General features: G+C 58.6%; 1 protein-coding gene across 2 annotated transcripts in view; it reads right to left on the bottom strand.

Moving 5' to 3' along the window:
* The window catches only part of SCUBE1 (signal peptide, CUB domain and EGF like domain containing 1), a 125,561-nt gene that overhangs the window by 18,528 nt on the left and 89,161 nt on the right, over nucleotides 1–17,872 (bottom strand). For both annotated transcript variants that reach the window (XM_055566015.1, XM_055566016.1), the window contains 4 exons: nucleotides 15,067–15,183; nucleotides 11,065–11,187; nucleotides 8,724–8,840; nucleotides 6,741–6,863 (listed from right to left, as the gene is read on the bottom strand). In XM_055566015.1, the coding sequence (XP_055421990.1) occupies nucleotides 6,741–6,863; nucleotides 8,724–8,840; nucleotides 11,065–11,187; nucleotides 15,067–15,183 (480 nt within the window). The remainder of the gene's footprint in view (nucleotides 1–6,740; nucleotides 6,864–8,723; nucleotides 8,841–11,064; nucleotides 11,188–15,066; nucleotides 15,184–17,872) is intronic.

Raw genomic sequence — 17,872 nt, 5'->3', positions numbered from 1 at the left:
TACCATCCATCTTAACCATCTCAGAACATGGAAACCCTCAGAAAGAAGTTTAAAGTTGCTTCCCAGGTGGTGCTAGGGGTAAAGAACCTGCCTGCCAATGCAGCAGACACAAGAGACGCAGGTTCTATCCCTGGGTTGGGAAAATCCCCTGGAGAAGGGCATGGCAACTCACTCTAGGATTCTTGCTTGGAGAATCCCATGGACTGAGGAGCCTGCTGGGGAATAGTCCATAAGGTCGCAAAGAGTAGGACATGACTGAAGTGACTTAGCACGGCACACAAAAAACAAGAGGGAAGGCAAACTCAGTTCAGTTCAGTTCAGTCACTCAGTCATGTCCGATTTTTTGTGACCCCATGGACTGCAGTACTCCAGGCCTCCCTGTCCATCACCAACACCCAGAGTTTACTCAAACTCATGTCCATCGAGTCGGTGATGCCATCCAACTGTCTCATCGTCTGTTGTCCCCTTTTCCTCCTGCCTTCAATCTTTCCCAGCATCAGGGTCTTTTCAAATGAGTCAATTCTTTGCATCAGGTGGCCAAAGTATTGGAGTTTCAGCTTCAACATCCATCCTTCCAATGAATACTCAGGACTGATCTCCTTTAGGATGGACTGATTGGATCTCTTTGCAGTCCAGGGGACTTTCAAGAGTCTTCTCCAACACCACAGTTCAAAAGCATCAGTTCTTTGGTGCTCAGCTTTCTTTATAGTCCAACTCTCACATCCATACACGACAACTGGAAAAACCATAGCCTTGACTAGACGGACCTTTGTTGGCAAAGTAATGTCTCTGCTTTTTAATATGCTGTCTAGCTTGATCATAACTTTTCTTCCAAGGAGCAAGTGTATTTTAATTTAATGGCTGCAGTCACCATCTGCAGTGATTTTGGAGCCCCCCAAAATAGCAATAAATTAAAAAGGAGGGAAAATGCACATTTGCCTTAAAGTAAGAATACCTGATTGTAAGAGAACATGACAGAAAATAGGGAGAAGGCAGATTTGAAAATCTGGGAGCTTAGGAGGCTCGAGGGGACATGAACTTGATTTGCTTTGGTTTATTAAAACCACTCAGCAGTGGGCCTTTCTGACCATCATCAGCTCCTTCCTGAGTCCCAGCCCGAACCTGCTCCTTTGGGACCATCATCAGATGAGCCTCCTTTCCCTGAGTCAAAGCCCCGGGGTGTGCAGAGGGACCTACCCTGCAAATGGAACTGGCAGCTGAAAGACACCTGAGGGGTTATTTTTTGAAGTCTCAGAAAATCCTCCTCCCCCTGATTCAGATCATCGCCGATGGGAGCCTTAACATACCTCTCTTATGTATGATCAAAAAACAGAATCCCTGGGGCAAACTTGCCACAGCATCCACAGAACAACTGGAGCAGAGCCCAGGAAGAGTCCAGATTACTATAAACCTCTTTTTTTTTTTTTTTTTTTTTTGTATCAACATGCAAAGATTAGGCCAGGCTCTTGGGACAAACTCAACAACACAGGACGCATCTGTGGGGAAGGCTTGTCTTCCCTGCCTCAGACCTTGTACTAGAACCGCCTTCAAGTCTGAGGGAACCATATGTAGCATGATCCCTCCCATGACTGGGAAAAGCAGAAAAAGTACTTTTTCTGCTTGTCAGTGAACTCCTTATGGTGTCTGGTTCCTCACACCACCATTGAGCAACTCTTGTACCTATTCCTTTTTTTTTTTTCTTCAGCCACACTGCAAGGCTTTTGGGATCTAAGTTCCTGACCAAGGACTGAAGCTGGGCCACAGCAATGAAAGAGCCAAGTCCTAACCCCTGGACCACAGGGAATTCCCTCCCCTAGCCCTTCCTGGAGGAGACACTCACATTCGTGTGTCTGTACCTCCCAAGGATTCATACACAGAATAGATCTTGTGGATGATCCACATCGAATCCCAACTTAACAGTTTTTTGCTGATAGGACTTATGAATAAAAATTAAGACATCCTAAGATTCATATCCAGTCCAACCCTGAATATTCATTGGAAGGACTGGTGCTGAAGCTGAAATGCCAATACTTTGGCCACCCGATGCAGAGAACTGACTCATTGGAAAAGACCCTGACGCTGGGAAAGATTGAAGGCAGGAGGAGAAGGGGATGACAGAGGATGAGATGGTTGGATGGCATCACCGACTCAATGGACATGAGTTTGAGTAAACTCTGGGAGTTGGTGATGGACAGGGAGGCCTGGCGTGCTGCAGTTCACGGGGTCGCAAGGAGTTGGACATGACTCAGCGACTGAACTGAACTGAACGTCCATCTCTGATTATGAGCAGGAAACGTCTCTGTTTTCAGAGCATCCTAAGGTGGCATCCACCTGTGTGCATCTTAGCCTTTTCTGTTTAGGAACTTAACACACTAGAGAGGCCACAGGTTCAGGCTTAGAGCCAATTGGGGCTCCTCCAGGCTGGAGGATTCGTGCATGTCCAGTTCAGGTCAGTTCAATTCAGTCGCTCAGTTGTGTCCGACTCTTTTCGACCCCATGGACTGTAGCACGCCGGGCCTCCTTGTCCATCACCAACTCCTGGAGTTTACTCAAACTTATGTCCATTGAGTCGGTGATGCCATCCAACCATCTCATCCTCTGTCATCCCCTTCTCCTCCCGCCTTCAATGGACATTAGAGGAAATGTTTTTCGGATCATCATGTGATGATGCTGCTCAGGCCAAAGTCCTCGGGCAAGGACCAAGGGGACCACGGGTTCCGCCACACACTGTGTCTGGCCTCCTACTCTGTCATGGAGCAGGGCGAGCAATCACCTTTTAAGACCCATGAAGGATGAGCCAGGTGGAGCCAGGCGACCCCTGGGACCACCAGACCAGCTCCCGCAGGTGTCTGCTAGCATCGTCCTAAGACCACTCTTCCTTCCTTGTAGGGACAGACTGGTGGTGGCAATGAGACAGTGTGGTGAGAGGCTCTTTCAGGGGAGAGGACATGGCCAGGTCATGGTGTGGCCGTGACCGTCAGAATCCTGGGGAAAGTGTAAAGATGGGATGCAGGCTGGAACCACGCCCTCAGGGGCCCTCTGAGCATCTGCAGATGCACTTCATGGCTACAAATACACCCGAGTAACAGTATATTTACTTTCTGGATGAACTGAAACAGGCTCTTGTTGAAAAAAATAGCATTGAAATATTATCAAAATATTATCCCCAAATTCCTTATTTGGGATATTTAAACTAACGTACTTAGGAACATATAGATGCATTTCACTGGGAAAGTTATTCATGAATTACTCATAAACTTCATGGTCTTTATTACCTCTAATTTTCTTGAAAAATGAAAACGACATTTTTCAGAACTTACTGTAAAGCAAACATTTAGAGGTCTGAGGTTTTTCAGAGAATCTCCAAAAGCAGTTCACGGAAACTGGTTGTTAACCAAGATTCTTAGAACTGGCCGATGGCTACGCAGGGTGGAGGCTTGTGCTTAAGATTGCTGGAATGAATTCTCCTAAATGTTTGCACCCACTGATTTCCACACAGTCTTTTGCGTTCCTTTGTTCCTCATCCCTTTGGTCACGTTTTCCCACATTATGCATCTAAGGGTGTGCAGTTCTGACTTCTCCCGTCATGTTTCCCTTACAAATTATAACTCATCTAGAGCTAGGCTGTACTAAGTGATAACCACCAGCCTGATTCTTTAAATTGGTTCTCCCAAGCTATTGCTAGGGAAGCCAATATTGAAAAATGGTGTTAAGTATGCTGTGCTCAGTCGCTCAGTTGTGTCTGACTCTTTGCAACCCCATGGACTGTAGCCCACCAGGTTTCTCTGTCCATGGGAATTCTCCAGGCAAGAATATTAGAGCAGGCTGCCATGCTCTCCTCCAGGGGATCTTCCCAACCCAGGGATTGAACCCAGGTGTCCTGCATTTCAGGTTGATTCTTTACTGTCTGAGCCACCAGGGAAGCCCAAGAATACTGGAGTAGGTAACCCATCCCTTCTCCAGGGGATCTTCCCGACCCAGGAATCAAACCGGGGTCTCCTGCATTGCAGGCGGATTCTTAACCAGCTGAGCTACCAGGGGAGCCACAAAGTACGCTACACAAACTTAATTAAGTATGATCCTGTTTGTAGACAATACATAAAAAGAAGGAAAATGCCCCTGGACCGGGAGAGGTCTACTCGGCTGTCTCACAATGTACCTGACTATGTGTCACAACGCCGCTCACAGGCAGCATGCCTACAGCTTCACGAGGCTGACCGCACGTCCCATTCAGGAGTCTGACTCATGGTGCCACCTCAGCTCACTGCCCTGCGGGACTCTGGGCTGTAACAACAAATGACTCCCTAGGAGCCTCGGCAAATGATGCCTCCTTGCCAAGCCTCCGAGGGTAGAACACCTTCCGAGAGACGTAATGATATAACCTGGTGAAGCAGACTGCGGAGGCTCTGGGCCCCACTCCTCGGGACTGGACGGCTCCCGTGGTCATCAAAAGCGTGCCCCTCACTTTGGGGGCTGCGGCGAATAGTCTAGCCTGGGGCATGGCACGGGGGGTAGTTGTGGTAATAATACCACCTGGAATCTTCTTCTGGGCAACCAGGGGAGTCTGTGACTGTCATTCTGAAGCTGGATTTGCAGCAGAGGTGAGATGGACAGTCAACATGGAGGCTCCAGGAAAGAGCGACCTGTGCACGATGGGTGTGGGAGCTGAGGGGACCGGTTTTCCCGGTCCACCCTGGGAACTCTTAAACCACAGTTCTAGAGGAACTTCCAGGACCTTCTAGCAATGCCTGCCGTCACACCATCTGTCTCCTCACTCCAGGTCTACTGGACAAACCCTGGTGGCCCCTCCTGCAGCTCTGACTGAGAGATGACCAAAATGGAGACTGAGAATTAAAAAGAAAAAAGAAATGTCCTCATATCCCTAGAGAAAGCCTGTACCTGATAGCTCTGGTCACCGGTAAATACCGGCCCTCACACGACCCTCATTATCAGTGGACATGCCTTGGAAAGCCCATCAATTGATGACAACCAAAGTCAGCCAACTCTTGGTCAGTTCACTGAGTGGTCAGGCTTCTAAGGCTAGTGTCAGCCCAGGCTCCACCCCCAGACCCCACAAAGGTGTGCTCCTCAGACTGACACCCCCTAATATTGCCTCTGATCAACACAACCCCGTGAAAGCTCTTCCCCTAGACTCTAGACAAAATCAGAGAGTTTGCTTTGCTCAGCAAGACCCTGCCTGGACAGCAGGGCAGTTCTTCCTGAAGTGAGCAATAAGTTCAGCTGCTTGGCTTCGGGTACTGAGGGGTGGCATCCATTCTTGGACACTGTCACGCATCTGCTCAACATGTACTGAGTCCCCACGGCTGTCAGGCTCTGTTCCAGGTGCTGGGAAGACAGCGTGGACAAGACAAGCAAAAATACCTGCCTGCGTGTGCAGAGCATGTCCAGCGAGGACTGACTGACAGCACCCAGCAGGCCCTGTGATGAACACAGGACGTCTGGCTGGTGTGAAGTGCCACGGGAGAAAAAAAGCAAGGGTGGTGTTGGGAGGGGCACAGAGTCGGGGCTGCTGCTCTGCTCTGGTTTGTGGTCAGGAAGTCCCGCCCGCCCCGCCCCACTCAGCAGACGCTTGCAAGGAGTAGAGTCCTCCAGGCCGAGAGAAGAGCCCGTGCACGGGGGCACTGGACCTTCGAGGTCAGGGAGGCCAGCGTGGCGGTGGGGGCGACGGTGAGGGTGGAGAGTGAGTGGGGGCGTGGCGGGCGGAGCAGCCTCTGGGCTGCTCTAGGAGCCTGGCTTTGCTTCTGTGTGAAGAGGACTCACTGGAGGGCTCTGAGCTGAGACGGACGACCGCTGACTTAGATTTAAAAGGCTTAACTTGGGACTTCCCTGGTGGTCCAGTGGTTAAGACTCCGGGCTCCCAGTGCAGGGGAGGGAACTGGTCAGGGAACTGGATCCCACATGCCACAACTAAGAGGATGTGGCACTGCGTGCCACAGTGAAGACTGAAGATCTCCCACGCTGCAACCCTCACTCAGCACAGCCAGATAAATACAGGACTCACTGATGAAAAATAAAATCAAAGGCTTAACTCTGGTGGCCCAGGGGATGTGAGAGCATGGCAGGACAAGGCCCCAAAGCTGTGTAGGGGACATAACCCCAGCACCCAGGTCAGGTCCAGCGCTCAGGACAGGGCCAGCTCCCAGGAGAGGCCCAGCACCCAGGACAGGCTCAGCGCCCAGGACAGGGCCAGCTCCCAGGAGAGGCACAGCACGCAGCAAGTAGTCTGTATGTGTTTATGGAACCTGTGAGGTGGGGCCCTGCCTAGCACTCAGCCTGGAGGGGCCCGGGCCCCAGAGCCCACCCGCAGAGGGGGCACGAAGCCCCCGCTCTCCAGGAGGCCCTCCTCGCCAGAAACCGCGGGGCCGGCGGCCCTGAGCAAGTACTGGCTTGCAAAGACCCAGGTGCTCCCCAGTCCAGGCTCCGGTGCTGCTGCACCCCGGGTAACCCCCTCCCCGCCACCAGCTTCCTCGGCAGGACAAGGCAGGGGGTGCAGCTGAGGCCTCCAAATGGCGCTCCGTCTGCGTGCTGACTCACTCCTCTTGCGTCAGCACACGCTGACCCCCGGGCCTCCGTTTCTGTGCCCCGGGCTGACACCCAGTCTGCCCTCCCCAGCGCACCCCTCTCCTTCCTCCAGCCTCTGTCCCATCAGCCGCCCGCGAGCAGCAGAGCACCGGCCCAGGAGCACCCGCCCAGGAGCACGTCCCCCCCCAGGCACTCACCCACGCAGTCCTTGCGGTTCCAGTGCAGGCGCCTCCCCGGGGGGCAGACGCATTCGTAGCTGCCCTTGGTGTTGACACAGCCCTGGTCGCAGCTGCCGTTGTTCATGCTGCACTCGTCCACATCTGGAGGCACAGGCAGGCGTAAGGGCAGGAGGGGGCTGGACGGGCACCCTCGGGGCCGGCAGGGCAGGACCCACCAGGGCGGGGGGCCGAGAATCTCCTGACCCTGACCCTTGCCTGAGGCTCTCACTGGATGCAGACAGGCGGCTGTGCGTGACACACACGTGAGCTTGCACATGTGTGCACACACACACACAGACACACACACATAGGGCATGTGACACACGTGAGCTCACACACACACACATGCACACACAGACACACACACAGAAACATACACACAGGGTGCATGGCACACACGTGAGATTGCACATACACACGTGCACACAAAGACACACACAGGGCACGTGACACACGTGAGCTTGCACACACACGCATGCACACACAGACACAGAGAAACACACACACAGGGCTCATGGCACACACATGAGATCGCACATACACACGTGCACACACAGAGACACACATGGGGCATGTGACACACGTGAGCTTGCACAAGCATGGACACACACACACAGAAACACACACAGGGCACATGGCACACACATGAGATTGCACATACATGCACACACACAGAGACACACACAGGGCACGTGACACATATGTGAGCTCGCACACACACTCATGGCATATGACACACAAGTGAGCTTACACATGTGTGTACACACACACAGGGCTCCCACAGACACCAACGCACATCCTCCCCTAGGAACCTCAGTGGTTTGCCAAACTTGGGCAGCTGAGCCCAGACTCGGGGTGGGGCAGAGAGGTGGCACCAAACAGAGCTGCGGGCAGGTTTGGAGGGGCCGGGAGCACCCAGCACCGGCCCCGGGGTCCTGAGGCCTCATCCCAGTGCAGGACTTTGGATGTGCCCTTCCCAGCCCGTTTCCCCTCCAGCACAGGGCCCCGGGGCCCCAGGAAGTCTCCCTGAGGCCCTGCCTTCGAGCCAAAGCCCTGTGTGTGGAAGCTGGTGGCAGGCTTTTGGGAGTCCCTCCAGAAAACTCTGCAGCTCCCCGCAGCACCAGCTGTGCCTGAGCCCACCAGACCACCATGGCTGCCCCCCCGCGGGGAAGCGCGGCTACCCCAGGTCACAGGACAGGAGGAGACATGGGACGTGGGGCTGTGCTGGACTCCCCCACCTTCATGCCCCTACACCCGTATGTCTGGAACCCTCCATCTCTCCACCTCCCTCCCTAGCCTGCTCGAGCCCCTGGGGCTCTCACTCCCACGTCCGGAGCTGTGTCCCCACGGGTGCTCTGGCTTCCACTCTCCTAAACACAGGGAGGCGGGAGGGCTCTCCTTATATGAACTTGAACTTACAGGTCACATCCCTGCCTTGACCCTCCAGTGGCTTCTCCCTGTGCTGAGAATAAAGCCTCAAGGCCTCCGGGGGCTCAAGAAGCCCTGGGTCCTCTCTGTACCATGCATTAACCCTTCCCTCATGGGGCTCTGGCCCCACTAGCTACCCCTTGGTCTCTCTGCGCTCCCTCTGCCTCAGGGCCTTTGCACATGCCGACCCCTCTGGCCAGTCTCCCGTCATCCTGACTCCAGTACTTCTCCTTTGGAATCCCCCATTGACCTGCCCCTCTCTGCTGTCAGCCCCTCCACTGGAGTGAACCGACTGTGCGGTGCTCTGTCCCGCTGTCCTCCCTTCCTGAGTGGGGTTCCCCAGAGGCTGCTGTTTCCAGGCCAGCACCCCCCGCCTCCCACCCTCCCGCCTCGCCCTTGGCTGAGCCCCTCTGCCCACCAGGCCCTCCCAGGCCCGTCAGGAGTCCAGGTCGGGGTGCGGGGTGTGGTGTGGGGGGCCGTGCGGCCGGGCGCGTGCCTCGGGGGGGAGGTGGCCCTGGCGGGCGAGCTGCAGACCTCCGCAGTGGGTGGTCCCGTAGAGCGTGTAGCCGCGGTGGCAGAGACACTGGAAGCTGCCCGGGGAGTTGATGCAGGTGTGGTCGCAGGTCCGCTCGAAGGAGCACTCGTCGATGTCTGTGGGGCCACAGGGAGAAAGGTCCGGGCACAGCGTCAGGGCACGGCGGGAGGCACGGCCTCGTCACTCAGAGGGACATCCGTGCCCAGCAGTCCCGGGGCTCCGGGCTCAGCGCAGAGCCGACTCGCGGCAAACCTCAGACCTCTCGTCCCAGCCCGATTTTCCATTTTGTCCCCACGAACCTCACGGTCCTGGGTTAGAAGCCACCTCACTCTCTTTTCTGGAGGTGGGCAGGGTAGGAATATTCTGAGTAGAAGGGATTGTTCTGAATCCTTGCCACTCTATCAGCTCACATGCCGGTGTGATTAGGGTAGGTATTTAATCCACGCCAGCAGGGAGCCAACAGGTCTGCCCGAGGGAGAAGCTGAACTGTCACCCCAAGGCGCTTCTAGAGAAACTGGGGAAAACGGCACAGGTAGAAAGGGGGTGCTGGTGGGGAAGATGCCACCTGTGAAGAGTAACAGAGTAGCCTTGATAGGAGGTGAGGCTTGATTCTGAGCCCCTGGCAGCCGGGGTAAAAAGGGAAAGAGGGAGGGTCACAGAGGGCCTGTTCTTGGGAGGACATGAACCTCGGGTTCACAGGAGGCAAGTCTGTCCTGGCCACAGTTCTGAGGGAGACGGCCCCCGTGGGACAGGTGACGGGGGCCAGAGGGCAAGGCAGGCGCTGACCTGCCCCTCCTCTGAACATGCTGCTCACGTGACCCCAGATGTCCTCATGACACACGTGTGTTTGTAATAACACAAGTACAAGGAACGGGTCACTGTGGGCGCTCAAGGGAAGATGAGGTTCCTCCCTGGCTGTGGGGATCTGGGAAGATCCCCTGGTGCCTGTGTGGGAAGAGCACTCTGGGCAAAGGTGGGGTACTGAGAAGATCCCCTGGTGCCTGTGTGGGAAGGGCACTCCAGGCAAAGGCTGGGGGGGTGGTGGCAGCACCCAATCCCCAGGGATTGTGTGGGGCTCAGTGGGGCTGAGGTGCCCTTCCCAGGGGCCCTGAGTGCCAAGTAGCCAAGCAGAGAGGCCTAGACCCCTCCCCGCTAGAGCTGGGGACCCAGGGGTTGTGCTGGAGCATGGCTGGGGCCAGAGCTCAGGCTGTGGAGAGATGGCTCCGGATGAGGGTGGAGGAGACTTGGCCGGAGCCCCAAGTGGTCCTGGCATGGCCCACTGCGGCCCCTCTCATGGAGCAGCAGGGATGCAATCGAGGCCGCTTCCTCAGCCCTCCTGAGAACACAGCCAAGCACAGAGAAGCAGGGTGCCCGGGAGCCTTGCTCGGGCCTGGACAGATGCTGGGCTTCCTCTCGTGGCCCGAGAGGAAATTGGGGCCAGGCTGCCTGGCCGGGGATGCGAAGGCCGAGCCCCGGGAGGGCAGGTGATGGGCTCAGGTCATGTGAGCAGCCCCAGGCAGGGCTGGCCTGGACCTGCCCTCACCAGCCTCTGGTCTCGCCTCTCTTGGGGCCCTTGGGGGGCTGGGGGCGCACATCCCGGGCCCCTCAGGGCCCCGTTTGAGCGGCACTGAGAGCGGGAGCCTCAGGTCCACGGCCGATGCTGCCAAGTGCACCCTGTGCCTCCGTCTGCACCCTTCCCGGAGCCATCTCCTTCTCGATGGGCTCCCTGTGGTCCTTCAGGCTCCCCCAGCCCCAGTGCCACTTCCTGGATGGGCTGACCTCCCTGGCTCCTCTGGGAGGAAGACGTCATCCTCTAAGCACTTCACTCCTGTCTCCCCTGCCCATCCTCGGGGCTCTCACCTGGGCTGTGATCCTTGACCTCTGCCCAAATCTCTCTTCCTGTTACCCCAGATCCTAGCAGATGCCCCGGGGGACCTCAAGGAAGGCCTGGTGGGGAGCGCCTGCCATTTGTGACACCTTCCACCAGGTGGCATCATCCTGCCTCTAAATCCACTGAAAGTGGCCTGGGTGCTCGGGGACCGGGGTCAGGCCGAGGCGCTGAGCCCTGCTACCTACTCACTGAACCACCTGCATAGGGGCTGACCCCTCCCCGAGCCTCAGCCGCCATCCCTATCAGGGAGGGCTTGGACTGGAGGCTTTGACGGCTTCTGAGGGCCCCTAGGGTCACAAAGGAGCCCTCACTCAGGGCAGAAAAATTATGACCAGCCCCCCAGGCCCAGCCCAGATGGCGGACAAGCCCCAGCCCAGGCTGCGTCCCCTCCTGGGGGCTGAGGTGGCCTGAGAGGGGAGGGGAACCCCACGGGGATGAGGACGGCTCACCTTGGCAAGTCCGCTCGTCGGTCAGCAGCTTGTAGCCCTTCCGACAGCCGCACTCGAAGCTGCCCACGGTGTTCCGGCAGAAGTGGTCACAGCCTCCGTTGTTGACCAGGCACTCGTTGATGTCTGCGGAGCCGGGTTGGGGGGGGCAGGGGAGGCGAGGAGAGTGGGCTGGGGCCCCCAGGGGCAGGCAGGACCGAGGCCCAGAGCCGCCCTTCCCTAACTGGCCCGCTGCCCACCTGGGGGGCTGCTTCGGGTCCTCAGCTGGGCCCAGGAAGGGGGCCTGGCTCACAGCTGCGGGAGCGTGGGCGGAGGGGAGACCCCCTCCCCCTGGGGACTTGGTGAGCCTGGCATGTGTGTGCAGGAGGGGGCAGGGAACTCATGTCTGCTGTGCCCAGCCAGACAGCAGGGTCAGTGACGCCCCCCACGCCCCTCCATTCCCGGAGGTAGCGGGCCTGGAGCAGATGGATACTGCCTGAGAGCCATGACTCTGGCCAAGCTGCGGACCCCTGGTCCTCAGCTCCCCGTCTGTGAGAACAAGGATCAGAAGTGCCCCTACTTGGAAGGACAGCGTGAGGACAAAATGAAATCGCATCCCCAGGGTGCTGGCCCAATCAGCTCTTTAAAAAGTAGGCTTACTGCTCCGGCTTTACAGACAGGGGACCGAGGCTGGGAGGCAACTGGCCCCAGGTGTTGCGGGCGTCCATGGGCTGCTCCCTTCCCAGCCTGGTTCCTCGCCCTTCTCCGTCCCCACGTCTGCCTGTGGTTTGAGCTGTTTCTTCCCTTGGCACTTCACGAGCGGTGGCGGCACCCTGGCGGACCCCTCCCGAGCACCCCTAACCTGAACCCATGTTTCAGGAACAAAGCTGCCTAAGGAGGGGCCGACGCCAGGGAGGAAGCAGCAGGACCCTCTGGAGGTCGCGGCGCCTACCAGGTACCACTTCGTGCTGGTGAGCAGGCCAAGCGTTTTCAGGCAAAAAAGTCACCGTGTGACGGTCAAAACAAGCCAGGGCCAGAGTCCCCACTTCACAGTGGGGAGGTTACGGGTCGTGAGCCCAGCCCCAGCTGACTCCAAAGACAGGCCCCTCCAGTGTGGCTCTCTGGCCCTGCAGCCTCCAGAGGAAGCAGGTGTCAAGCTCAAAGTAAGAGCCTCTCCAGGACAGAGGCTCAGCCTCCGCCGCCCCTCTCCTGGCGGGGGCGGTCACAGGACAACTGGGGAGGTTCTGCCTAGGAGCCTCTGGCAGGAGACCGGAGGCACCTCTTGGCTCTGTGACCCTGGGCAGGGAAAGGTACCTCTCTGGGCCTCAGGTTCCCCATCTGCAAACTGGGCTGCTAGCAGGCACCTCTCAGCATCATTCACTGTGATTGAATGTGCAGAGAGGACCTGCCTCCTTAGGAATGACTCTAATCCCACCCTGGTACCCACCTGGGCCTGTCAGCTGTCATAAGGGGCTGTCATGACAGCCAGCCAGGCGGTGGGAGGTGTGTCTGCTGGAGGCCCCAGCTGGTACAGCGGGTTGCTTGGGGGTCATACTGGGGGAGCACTCGTCCCCAGCTCTAGCCCCGGATACAGTGAGGGGGCAATGTCCTTCATTCTGACGCGCCTCTGCCCCCCTCCACCTCCCGCCCCTCGAAGACTCCCCTCCTGCTCCCTGTGGGCCACCCAGCCCCACCCGCCAGCGGCCGGAGGCCCCCTGTCTGGCCGCAGAGGTTCGTGGCCTCCCTTCAGCTGCCTGGCCTGGCTGCCAGGCCGTCCTCTTCTCTGTGCCCCTGGCTCCTGCCTGGACAGCGCCCCCCTCCCCGGAACAATCTCTCCAGTTCACTGCTCTCTTGTCTCGGGACCTCCCCTTGGGAGAGGAGAGTTGGCAGATCGGGCTCTCAAGTGCGGCCCAGGGGCCCATCAGGAGGCCTGTGCAGAAGCGTTGCCCAGGACGAGGCTCTGGACGAATGAATGAATGGATGAGTGAATGACTGAAGAGTCAGAGGGTGGAGGAAAGGGTGGGGTCCTGGCCACCAGGTGACACATTCACTGCCTCCCCCACTGTTTGAGCATCAGTGTATGTGGGGGAAGGGGAGGGGTGAGCTGCAGGAACACATGGTCGGATGACTGTGCCTGTCCCCCTCCGTCCATCCCACCCAGGGGGCACAGCCAGGCACCCCCGTCCCCAACGCGGCAGGGACCATCTCAGAACAAAAGCCTGGCCCACGCTGCTCCTGCCCAGTAGCATCTCAGGATGAAGGGCCAACCCCTTCCCCCAGATCTGGGTGCACTGGCTGCTTTGGGTCCTAGAACCCCTGGCCTCTGCACAGCAGTCATGGGGCCAGGATTAGAGCCTCCTCCTCCGGCCCCTTCCCTCCCCACCACCGGTCCAGGCCAGGCCCAGCCTCGCTCTCCTGCCACGCGGGACTTCTCTACCCAGCACCAAGGGGTCTGTGATACATGCTTATCTTGGCGATCTTTAAACGTTAAACTCTGTCTTCTTTACTCAGTAGAAGATCCCTGGGCACAAGGAATCTCTGCTTCATTCACGGTCTGCCCTGCACCTGCACACGGGAGGAGCCCAGAAAACCTGGGGCCTGAGTGAACAAGAGGCCTTCCGACTCCAGGGCAGCGGGAGTGAGGAGGTCTGGCTGAAGGCGAAGGGGCAGCTCTGGTGAAAGGGCCCAGTTGTTTTAAGAGGAATCACAGGAAACATGGTCAGGGGCTCAGACCGGTGGGCCTGGGGCTGTGTGCACAGCTCCCCTCCCCTGTGTGGACGCCCCTACCCTAGCCTCAAGGTGGGGAGAACGGATGCCCCACGGCCTGCCGTGGATGGGCAGGGGGCAGCACTCAGCACCCCCTGAGTGCTCCTCCGGGGCCACGTGACTGCTGAGGCTCCTGTCCGGTCCAGACAGGTCGGCTCCCAGCGGCGAGCTCCTGGCCTTGTGTCAGGACTGAGCCTGCCCCACCCTCAGGTCCTGGGTTGGCGCTGGGCCTTGCAGGGGTGTGGAGTAGCCCGATTCTACCACCTTCTGTCCAGGCTCCAAGGGCAACTGGCCAGGCCTGCTGTGACGCTGCTGGGCAGTGAGGATGGCCAGGTCTGGACAGTGGACCTGGGCCAGGCCTCCTGGCACCAAGCCCATGTGCAAGGCCTCAGATAGCCTGGCCTGCCCACCCGCCCACTGGGAGCACATCTCACTCTAAGTGGGCTGAGCGGGGGCTACAGAAGGGCTTTATTTTCAAATAAATAGGTGCAAGAACTGTTATTTCTGTCAATAATCACTAGGTTCTTCCCGGCAAAGTGGCTGGGGAGGGGAAATCATACCCTGTCTATTTTTACAGGCTTCAAAAAAGCCCATCTCGGACTCCTTAAAGTCACCCTAAGCCTCTGCTGTCAATGTTTTCACCCACTGGGTTTTGGACGTTCAAGTTCCTCTCCCCTTCCACGCTGGCCTCCAGGCCTGCCCACTTCCTGGCAGGGTGAGTCAGAGAAAGCTCACTCTTCTCTGGCTTCCAGCAGCCAGCAGACCAGCCCATTCCTGATCCTCCCAACCCGTTTCTGATTTTTTTTCATCCTTGGTCCTTCAGTTGAGACCCCCGCCCCCGACCTTCCCTCCTCCGGGGAGGCGGGTGCACAGTGTCCTTTTTTTGTCTAGCGCTGACAAGAAGACCGCCCTGTCCTGGTCTGAGCCCTGTGGCCCGCTGCCCCCCAGCCCTGCAAGACTCGCCCGGCTAAGGTGAGTGGCCGCCTGGCTCCCGGGAGGCCGTAAGGAACTTCTGCCGGCCCGGGAAGCCCCAAGTAAAGGCACCCCGCTTGTTCAACCCGGGGTGCAGCCACGTCCTTTGACATCAGAGCCCCACTTAAGCCTGTCGATATTCAGTGGAACCAGGGGCCCCTGAGCCCCACTGTGGAGCCCCGGGCCCGACTCCCTCTTCTTAGCCTCTCTGACCCTTACTGCTGCGGCCGCACGCGCCTGCACCGCCTGCCCCGCCCCGGGCTGGCGAGGGGGCCGGCCCGCGCTCACCTTTGCACGTCTTCCCGTCCGGCTGCAGCGTGAACCCCACGGGGCAGCTGCAGCGCACGCCGGTGGCTGTGTCCTTACACGTCCGGTCGCAGCCTCCGTTGTTCACCGCACACGTCTCTGAGGAGGGAGGCAGGAAGACAGGGTCTCAGTCTCCTGGGATAGAAGCCCCCTGCCTTTCCCCACCCGTGGGTGGGGAGGTCTCCTGAGACCGGAGACCTGAGTTCTAATTCTAGCCGTGGGGGACTCTCTGAACCTCAGGCTACCCATCTGTCAAATGGGAGAATGACACCACCCCTGCCTGAGATGACGGCAGATGGGCAAGCTTTGCAAACTGCAGGAGGCTGAGCCCACAGGGTCAATACCTCTAGCGGGGGCCAGAGCAGTGATGGGTCTGGCTGGGAGTTAACCGCCCAGGGACAGACTCCTAAAAACCCTTGCCTTGCCTGGATTCAGACTCCAAATCCAGACTGGCGGTTACTGGGGTTCCCAAGCTCGTCTCAGCCGTGGAGCAGTTTGGGGCCTTGGCCGTGGAGATGCAAGGGGAGGTTCCCAGGGCCCACACACCACCCATCACCTTGATGAGGCTCTCAGCCCAACATCTGTTCTCACTGAGCGATAAGCCCGAGGTGTCTGGTTTTTGTCCACTTGAAGCTAGTCTAGTGATTTTTTTCTTTTTTCTTTTGCAAATTCAAAGGGGCTGGAGTGGCTGGGGGCATCACGGAGGTCACTGAGCCTGTCGTGCGGTGAGAGTGAGCCTCCCCAGGCCCGGGGAAGGGGCTGGCACGCCCCGGTCACTGGGGCACACGGAGGGGCCTAGTTCCCGGGACCCTGGGCCTTTCAGTCCATGTTTCTTCCTGGGCATCTGGCACCCTTTGGTCTTGTGGGAACTGTGCCTGAGGGGGTGTCCCTCTTCTCTGTGCGGCTAGGAAGTGAAGTGCTGAGGGCATCTGCTCATATAACCGGGAATCCCCTGCCTGCCTACTGTGGTTCCCCCGGGGGCCTGGCCCCAGTGGCCTCTTCCCTGAAGTTCCTCCCAACCGGTTTATTCTGTCTGTCCTTCCGTGGTGCCTGCATTCCTGCAAGTGGCCGTCGGCTCTCTGCAGGAGGAGTCTGGGGATGACTGCGTACAGGAATCCCTGCTGCTAATGCCTTTCCTGTGAACTTCACCTTTTGGGGGCGGAGCAGGGAGAGGAGGAAACCCAGCTTTCTCTGTGTGTGTGTGTGATTCTGCAGGGCGGCGACAGTGGGGGTCATCCTGAACACCCTGAACTCAGGGGCTGTGCCCTGCTGGGGGCCACTAGACCTGCTCCTTAAGGCTAAAGTCTACACCGTGAGAGAACGAGCTGTGCCGATTACTGAAAGGCTGGTCTCCCGGCTCTGACCCTCCCGAGCCTTTCGGCGTTGTCTTCACACAGCCCGGCCCCCAGCTGGCTGGGTGCGGCGTCCACCTCCTTGCTGTGGAGTGTGCTGCCCGCTGCCTTGGAGGCCTCCTGTCTGCTCACAGTTCAAGGCCAGCTCACAAGGAGCCTCCCGAGGCCCAGATGCAGAAAGGAGGCCCTCACCCCCCACCCCGCTTTGCTCACGCAGGCTGACCTCAACGTTAGCAGGGGCCAAGCTCTGCGCCGCGTACACTTGCCTGGGCCCTCCCGTCTCCCCACCCACCTGCCTCCTGGGGCCAGGGGATGCAGGGCGGCCAGGGGGCACCTCTGACTCTGTTATTCGCTAAGTGACCCAGGTAGGCCAGCCTTTGGGCCTCCATCCCAGCACCCACGCCTGGCAAGGGATGGGAGCCTTCTGTCCCCAGGTCCAAGTTGGGGTCAAAGAAACCCCACCCTCAACAGCACCCAGCCTGGGGCCCAGCCTGCAGTAGCCACTTAACAAATGTTAGTTTCCTCTCCTGAGGTTACAGAGGGAAAATCCCGCTTCCTGCTCTCAAACCCAGAGCCCAGGTACCCCCGCCCCCAGTGCCTTTCTTGCCTTCAGAACCCCTCTCTGGAGAGGGCATAGACAGCCTGTTTTCTGGGTGTGGGTGGCTAAGGCCCAGGCCTGGGAGAGGCGGCAGGAGCACCGGGAGCAGGGAGTGGGGCAGCTGGGAGGCCTCACGCGGTGTCAGTGGGAGGATGCCTGGGCCGCTCCATGGTGGTGGAGGTGGGATGTGCCGTGGGCACTGGGGGCTGCGACCCTGAGAAATAGACCCCTCAGTGGTCCCTCTCCTCTAGACCACTGCCCCACTTGGGGCAGCCAGTACCTTGGGGCTCACGTGGTAATGCTAAGAGCCAGGCTTCTCTGCCGGGCCTTGTGCTGGACAGGGAGGGGTGAGCGACCCGAGCGGCCAGCCATCAGCCTGCCCACGCAGGGACCTGCCCCTGCCCATTTCTGCTGTGCCCGCCCAGTGTCCTGAGGTTCATGCACACTGCTGAGCGGGAGACATACGGAAAAGCTGACAGCAAGGCACAGCCAGTTCTTTGGGCGATACGGTGGGGGTCGGGGACTGACAGGCTGGCCTGAGTGGGACTGAGAGCTTCATTCCCGGGGGGTTTCCAAGCAGAGGCTACTGGGTGCTCCAAGGGGGGCTCCTGGCCTGGGTCACCCTCAGGCCCCCTGTCTCCAAGCACCTCGAAGGACAGCCTCACCTCTCTACGCCCCAAGACCAGGGGCCACTCAGCCTGCCGCCAGGCCACTGCTGCCTCAGATGCAGAAACCAGACGGCCCTGTCTTCCCCCGTGACTACAGGGTCACCCCAGCTGCAAAGGGCAAACAGCGGCAGCAGGCTCTCTGGCCCAGGGAGCGGCTCTGGGCCAGCAGC

Source organism: Bubalus kerabau, chromosome 1 (assembly GCF_029407905.1).
Source record: "Bubalus kerabau isolate K-KA32 ecotype Philippines breed swamp buffalo chromosome 1, PCC_UOA_SB_1v2, whole genome shotgun sequence".
Taxonomy (NCBI): Eukaryota; Metazoa; Chordata; class Mammalia; order Artiodactyla; family Bovidae; genus Bubalus; species Bubalus kerabau.
This window is presented reverse-complemented; position numbering and strand designations above follow the sequence as displayed.